The 8209-nt window shown below is 37.0% G+C and overlaps 1 protein-coding gene across 1 annotated transcript; it reads right to left on the minus strand.

Annotated features, from left to right (window-relative positions):
• Window positions 1–2443: 2443 nt before the first annotated feature.
• On the minus strand, window positions 2444–7269 carry LOC139738453 (AAC-rich mRNA clone AAC4 protein-like). The gene is made up of 3 exons (XM_071649077.1): window positions 7190–7269; window positions 4168–4373; window positions 2444–2673 (listed from the first exon to the last, which is right to left on the minus strand). The coding sequence occupies exons 1-3, from the start codon at window positions 7267–7269 to the stop codon at window positions 2444–2446; spliced, it is 516 nt and encodes a 171-aa protein (XP_071505178.1).
• Between the last annotated feature and the right edge of the window lie 940 nt (window positions 7270–8209).

Raw genomic sequence — 8209 nt, forward strand, 5'->3', positions numbered from 1 at the left:
GTTTATTTATTTCTGCTGGTCATTTTTTTTTTTTTCACTATGTTAAAATATATTGCATTGTTTCTTTACAGTTCTCCATATACAGTACTTTGTATTTTTTTTTTGTAATTGTAAAATAATACACTCTTTACAAAAATATTTCACTTCATTCAATTTCAGTTCAATTCGGTTCAGCATTTCACATTTCAGCAAAGAATATTGAATGTACAAATCATTTGCTACGTTCATTCTATATACAGTACAATCTCGTAACTTATCATTCCGTTGTTCCTGTCTATTTTACAGTCCCCTATCATCGTGTCTACACATAGAAGTACTATGATTTTGAAATCAACAAATATGTTTTCGAAACGTTATATTGACATCACAATCATAACGACAAATTATGTTTCATTTCATGTCATTCTATTTCACTTTTAATGCATGTTATCGTATACCACATGACTATATCATAACTATCCCTATGCCTTACACCGTTGTCTATTATCTCCATATCATTCCATATTGGCTTTTACAGACCAAAATGCCGCTGAGATAGACATGTCAAAAAGCTTTAACTATACACCTGGCATTCTACGACATCATTTGTAATCAATTCACTGTCACACTTGTATCAAAGGAAACCAAAGACCAGTTAAGATGTGAATATGATTATTGAGTGAAAGCAGAAATACTGATAGAACGCATCAGTGAAAGTCTGAGGAAAATCGGAAAGGACTAATCATTGCGGGATAAGAAGACTTCTACAGTTCGTGATATTATTTTTGACAACATGATACGGTGAATTCTACAAAATGTATTTGGCATGAAACCCCCCCCCCCCCCCCGAAGTTATATAGACTTGTTACCGTAACAATGGGTATTCCCACTGCTTTTAGAGGTAAGTCAAGTGCTCTTTCATTACGCTAGAAAAGTTAAGTACGTTGCATAATAATAAATGCATATAAGGACAAAAATGCATTCATAAATGGTATCATGCTTCAGTATACGAGGTGTTGATTTTATTCACCTATACCTATATCCACGTCCATTAAGCACTGGCAGTTTTCCTGAAGAATAGTGACAAGTCACATCGGGAAAAATATTTTCCTTTGGTCCTTTGACAAATCAAGCGTATTACAAGCTTTGATATTACTATACTTACACGATACCTACTATTGAAAGACTGTTAAGAACATATACACGCTTTGCGAGATAGTGAAATCAAACTATATACTATAAATAGACTATCGAAATTGGCCATGCTAAACGCGAGAGACTGCAAATAAGTTAGCCAGTGTCGTCTCTGTTTATACATGGAGGAAGACAAAGAATTCTTAAACACAGACCTCCATTAAAAATCCTACTTTTACACTATAGGAGAGCATAAAGCTTAAAAGGTCACTTAACTATCAGCCATTTCAGAACTTACTGAAAGAAAAACGCAATGGAGATTGCACAGTTTTTATACGTACAAGCATACAAAAAAGGATATGTAAAATAGTACAAAATATCACGTAGTATAAACCTACTCGTATACAGACTTCTACATCTTCAGCGCAGCTTCTTGTTTTGAGTTGTGTGGTTTTTTGGTTTTTTTTTGCACCGAATAAGGCAACCGCCAAGCAGGTTTACAAGACCTTAGTGTCAAACTGCTACATATGGAAATATTGGTAATAACCATTTATACTGATATTTAAACAACAGTAAGGTACACAGTACACATCTTGTTTCAGGTTCTCTTTTCGATCAAATACAAAGACTGTTTTTTTTTCCTTTATGATAATGATAACTGGGGGCTTAAAATATGCCTAACAAAAGATTATTCATGTACTGACGTAGCAACGCATCTGGCTCATTGCATAAGCATTGAAAGTGTTTTGTTCTTCTTTGGAAGCCTCCCAGTTAATGGCCGCCATAAAGGCGGTATCTCACTGAGAGGGTTTAGACCAGGGTTCATTAACAGTTGTAATCAACGTCGTAAATAAAAAAGGTAGTGCAATTAAATTTACAAACAGTTTTCATTGTCGTAAACAGTTTTTTCTTCAACATGTTCAAAATTTCTTTGGGACATGAAAAACCGTTTAAGATAGGACAAAGAAAACTATTTATGAATTTGATTACAACTGTTAACGAACCCCGGGATTCCCTATAGCCTAATTCGCTACGCTTGCAAATATTCACAGCTCAGAGAGATACCACCTTAACCCATTCCGTACTGAATTCTGAAATTCCCGTGGACTTAATACACAGGCCACCAGGTTCCCGTATGAAATGGGTTAAGTTACAGTGCATTGAAGTCGGATTCATCTATACATTGTGTAAAGTGATATGATAATTTTTCCGTAAGTTCTTGATGCTGTGATTTCATTGCCAATAGAGTGCACAATAAGAATCATGACGCATGCAGGGCTTAACACTGACTGACTTTCTTTCTCTACTGGCCCATTAAAATCGGAGGTTGCTATTTTCCTTTCTTCTTTGTTTTCGGTGATTTAAACATCGAGTGATGTTCGTCGTTGACGACGGTCACCATGATGACAACCTCCGATGTGAGATGAGTTGAGGATTCATCCTCACAGAGCATTTTGTACTCTGAAGTGAGCTTCTCAGCGACGTCTGGCGAGGTCGCCCAGATATGCAGAACTTTTTGGGACCACCTGTCCTGTGCATTCTGCGTTGCACGGTGTAATCCTGTTTGTAAGATGAAAATACAAACATGGAAACGTCAAAGAAGAAATAAACCTTGAAAATAAATAAACTCTAAAAGAAAGGAAAAAGAATCCAACAGAATGCCAGAAATCAAATGAGAAATAAGAAAGATATGATATTTTGAACCTTCACATTTCTTCGATTTTTTTCCCCTATGAATATTCAAATTTACGAGTTGATGATGCTGTGCCCTCACAAGCTTCCGTGAATGTTGTAAATGAAATTCGGGAAAAATCCATCTTTAGACAATACAGCTAAGAGCATATTACCATACCAAAATATATCAGAGCTAACTTTTAAAAAATGCATGGTTTTGAAAGTTTTGTCTTATACTTTTGAAATATGGGAATATTGTCGCTTTCGTATATGGAATGAATAAGAAATTGTGAGAGCATGACATCATCAACTTGCTAATTTGAATATTCATAACGACTGCTCAAAATGAGTTTTCTGAAATATTCCGAAATCTTTAAATTTCATAACTTCCTTATTTTTTCTCCAATATGGATCACCATTGCACTGTTCTGCAAGGACTTTTGTCTCTTTCCTATATGGATTTAATAAAATTTGGAGAAGATCATGTTGTATTCTTATGACAGCACATACAAGATGCTTTCATTCGTCATGATCATATTGATAATGCTCATGTATTAACAGTGTCAACAATACTAATAAAGACGGTAAAACTCAGTGCAGTTAAAGGGTAAACAAATTGAGGTTAAGTGATTTTTTAGGCGGATACTGTGCTGCAGTTAGCCGGCTCCGTGTATAACATTTCAGTTGTGACCTAATAAATCATCCATTCAATTTCAATATCAGTTGAGTCAAAGCACTACCCCCTCCCCTCCCAAAAAAAAAAAAAAAAAAAAAAAAAAACACGCAACCAAACAAACAAGGAACGGATTGACGTGTGAAAGTTTGGGCAATTTTTGAAATTGTCAGTACAGATATTATCGCCCTTGCCATAAGTTACCAGTAACATGACAAGACCGCAAGAGCAATATCATTTAAATTTCTTAACTTAACTCCACTACTCACAGATCAGAAGGAATTTGACATTCTTCTGCGACAGTGTGCAAATGTGCAGTTACAAACTGACATGACTGTGGTTGCATTGGCACATGCTTCACTCTAGGCTGCTCCAATAAGGTTTTTTTTTTCTGTTTGTTCGTTAATAAAGTTACTAAAGTTTGTTTGTCTGTCATGTCTGTCTTTCTGTACGTTGGTTTTAGTGTAGTCCTTTCTGTCTGCAGTGCTATGCTTTAAATTGCTAGCCTCTTTTTATTTTCTAATTGAAAAGATTTGTTCAGGTCCCTGCAAACATTGATAATAATGACCATAATGACTTCAACATCGCTACGTATTTCAGGACACAGGTTCTTAAATAAGAGGATCGGTCCCAGGGATCGGTACTCTCATTATAAGTTTTTCGCTGCGCTCCAGTTTCCTGACTTCTAAACTCTACGTGACACTCACCTCTCAGTTTCTTTCTCAGAAGGTCCTCTGCATCCTCTTTCTCAAACTCCGCCTTGTACTTCATCGCCCTGGTAACGGACACGCCCACACTGACACCGAACATTTCGCAGGTGTAATCCACCATGGGTCCACCGCGTGGATCGTAAGCAATCTCCATCTCCGTCTGCAAGAGTTTTGCTCCGAAACAGCGGTGAAAGAGCTCGAAGCTAAAATGATAATAATAATAACAATAAACACACACGTTTCTGTAAACATGAAAAAACAGAAACTTTTCTTTTTTAGTTTTTCCAATAACAATATGCTGAACTCTGATGGTAAGGCAACATTCTGAATACAAACTAATTCGTAATTGTCATCATGATAAATATTTACATTCCTTGTGAAGGGGTCAGTTTGCTTGATGGACTTGGGTCTTCTTTTTTGTATTTAATGATGTGGACGTCCTTTGAATAATACAGAGGATATCTAGGCTGTTTGTAACTTGATGGTTTTCAGCAATGACGCATTCTCAGCACACTGGCGTACCTTTCACGTGCAATTACCACACGCTGACAATAAATCTAAAGAACTTCAAAGCAGATATGTAATATAATTATGTACAAAGATGGTCGTTTATTGTCTTCTAGATGAAGTTCACAAGTGTTCTTGAGCGGCATAAAAGAGTGGGTATCTCGCACTCAATGAGTGACCGATGAATACATGAATACTCGTATCGACTGTCTTCCAAGAGAGATATCATTCTATTTATAGCACCATATTTTGAGGGGCAGCACATGGTGCTATGGAAAATTTTGTATAACACCACCTAGCAACAACATGATAAATATAATAGCTTTTAATTCAATTCAGTTTAAGTTCATTTCAATCTATTTCATTTGCATGTTCCACCCCTTAATAATTTATGCAAACCATCATCCAATCAACTGCCGGTTACATGACATTAGGAAATGATCATGCATGTTCAGAAGTGACCACCAGGGTGACCACTACAATAGACTGTACTCTATTTTGTCTTAAAGGACAAGTTCACCTTCATAGACAGGTGGATTGAGTGAATGCAGCAATATTAGTAGAAAACATCAGTGAAAATTGGGGGGAAATCAGATGATCCGTTCAAAACTTATATAGATTTTTGAAGTTTCTGCTCAGCCACTGCTGGACGAGAAGACTACTACAGCTTGTGATGTTACATGTGTAAAACAATGCAAAGAAAACATTAAGAAAATTCAACGTTATTACTTTCACTTTTCTCGCATATTAAAAGAACGCTTGACTTGCCCCTTTCAGAAGGCAGGAGGAATAATATTACCCTTAAGTGACGAGTCGAGGAAATGTGCACTTCTTTTTTAAAAAACAAAAAATATTTGAAATTCTCCTTATATTTTCCTTATATTGTTGTACGCATGTGGCATCATACACTGTAGTAGTCTTCTCTATGTTCAGGCAAAGACTCACCATTCACTTCTGTGAAAGCCTCACCCGCCTTTGAAACCATATACAGTCATGATCACCAAATCCATATGGAAATTACTCCGTCTTTGTATTTTTTTTTATTTTTTATTTTTTTGCTTGGCATGAGAGTTTTCAAGACTTCCGAATTTGTTGATTGTTATTTTGCTTATTTTTACACTTTTCGTTATGTAATCAGCCTTTGCTTGGCGGATCTTTGTGGTAATTTGATTTCTCAGCCGTTTGCATTCCTTCCAATCTTTGTCTTGTTGTTGTTGTTGTTGTTGTTGTTGTTGTTCATTTTCCATCTGTGAAGATGGCTGGATAGCCCATATTCAGCTACACTAAGCTGGTCTTCCATGGGGTCCAGTTGGATGCGGGGTATATATAATAGGACCACTTCACCGGGTTAGACACCCTGCTCTTTGCGATGAATGAATGAAGCGGGATCTTTTACGTGCATGAGCTGTGACTCTCTCATACACGGGACCTCCATTTTATGTCCTATCCGAGGGACAGAGTGTTTTGCCTCTTGCTAGAGGGGACGGTATGTTTACACACAACATTGCTCAGTCCAGACTCGGATTCGAACCCGGGCCGCGTGATCGTGAGGCAGACGCGCTACCGACTGAGTCAACTCACCGCCCTAACCTTTTACTGCTAAGTTAGACTTTTGTCTAACTTTTACTGCAAGTTTTTTCTTTAAGTTTCTCTTGTGAGTAAAAATCCAATACATCTGACGTCATCCATGGAGATTCTTGTTTCCAGGTCGTTTTTCTTGAGAGGGACGTGCTTGTTAATCACCTCAACTAGTTTTTCTTCAAAGAAACAGTATGCGCTATTTACATCTTTACAACTTTCAGTCTTTTCCCATGTAATCTGATTGACGTCATTTTGTGTAGAAATTCACATCAAAATATTTATAGCTACGCTTAACTTTGAAATTGTGACAATGATTCACATTGCGATCTCGTTCTTACCTCAGACAGGTACAATAAACCAGATAATGGTCACTCATACGGTTTTTACTCCACAATCATTAACTTTACCTTCATTGTTTTAAAAAAAATCAGCATTTTTGGTAACCCTCGCAGGAGAGTAAGCTGAGTCAAATAAAAATTCATGATGATCTCTAAAAGACGTTCTGATTGCCATGACACTGCATCCCAAAACATATTACAATTCATGTCACCAATTATAATAATTATAATCTGAATTTAATCATCTGCCTTATGCAGCCCTGGGTTGATAACCCAGGGTGATGTCCTTTGCATGGTTACAAAGAGAACCAGATGTAAACAAATGGGATCGCTCCCCCTCTCTCTCTGACTAGTCCATATCTATAAAGGTTCTATTTTTACCCGGCAACAAAATCAGTGAGCCAAAGTTATAAAGTACCAGAAGTGGAGCTGACCAAAGTAATCTAAAGATACACGATGAAGTGTCTTATATTGTTTATGATATATGTGATGCATCGTAACATATTTGAAATAGTTACTTAAACGTAACACAACAGGCATATTAAAAGTTGGAAATGAGTACAACCGTAAAATGGAAATTATTGACCGCTTACCTAATAACTTCCGATTCTACAGAATTCCCTCCTGCGTTGGAACACTCCTTCATCCTCCTTGCCATCTCCGACAGCTCCATTTTCTCGAATGAGCAATGAAACAGAATGCGGGACTCGACCATCCCATGCTCATTCTGTACTCGGATTCGTCTTTTGAACTTAGACACCGAATGAAGTCGAATGTCGAAATTCCTCGATGTGACATCCTGCTGGCGCGCCTCCTGTTGCTGTTGATGCTGTTGCTGCTGCGTTCCAATCCTGCTGTGTCTAATTGTGGCCACATGAGGGCGGTAAGTGAAGCCACCATTAATTGGTTTCAAAGATTGAGGAAAAAACAACAACAACAAAATCAATGGGCCTGGCCGAATCATGATTATTCATGAAGTATGGTCAACATATGATTGGCAGCAAACGTGTTAATTAACCGTGTGCAGATTGAGCATCATGAAATTTAAAAATGGTCTAGGTCTCCATCTACTTGTTGCCATTGTTTACATTCAATGTTTTAACTTTCGGCTGGCAAAGCTGTAATGACATTGAATCTGCGACGATAGAATCTTTGCAGATTCGTACTCACAGGCACTAAGGTCCTAAAGTCAAGTAAGTGAAGAGATGATATCAGTAATCGGGATCAGAGGCACTTCTCTATTGGTTGGAATCTCTGCAATATGTAGAATATTATGTTTAGTATATCAGAAGCTATAAGAAGCTCACCAAAAGTGTGCACCATATTATCCCTGAATTTCAGGCCTGAAAATGCAAGATCTCCCTTGTGTGAGAGGGGGCCTATCCCCCTCCATATAACATGTAAAGATGTTTCGTTTTTCATCTATAATTTCTAGACTTAAAATCACCTGGGTGAAAAATTATTAAATGATCAAAATAGAGGAAATGAATTTTTAAACATTATTTAGATAACTAATGGGGCAATATGATTTGGTATAATTGCAATATGGCCGGAACAGAAAATAAAATCAATTTGATTCAAAGCTATTTTATGCGTGAAATTATTACATATTG

The sequence above is a fragment of the Diadema antillarum genome, unplaced genomic scaffold (assembly GCF_040938485.1).
Source record: "Diadema antillarum isolate AM-2024a unplaced genomic scaffold, OU_Dant_1.0 seq00000743_RagTag, whole genome shotgun sequence".
Taxonomy (NCBI): domain Eukaryota; kingdom Metazoa; phylum Echinodermata; class Echinoidea; order Diadematoida; family Diadematidae; genus Diadema; species Diadema antillarum.

Excerpts from the sequence above, each read along its gene's own strand:
- LOC139738453 (XM_071649077.1), bottom strand. The coding sequence starts at position 7,269 with ATGGAGCTGTCGGAGATGGCAAGGAGGATGAAGGAGTGTTCCAACGCA. Across the intron at positions 4,374-7,189 it reads GTAGAATCGGAAGTTATTAG|CTTCGAGCTCTTTCACCGCT; the intron begins GTAAGCGGTCAA and ends TTATCATTTTAG. Across the intron at positions 2,674-4,167 it reads TCTGAGAAAGAAACTGAGAG|GATTACACCGTGCAACGCAG; the intron begins GTGAGTGTCACG and ends TCTTACAAACAG.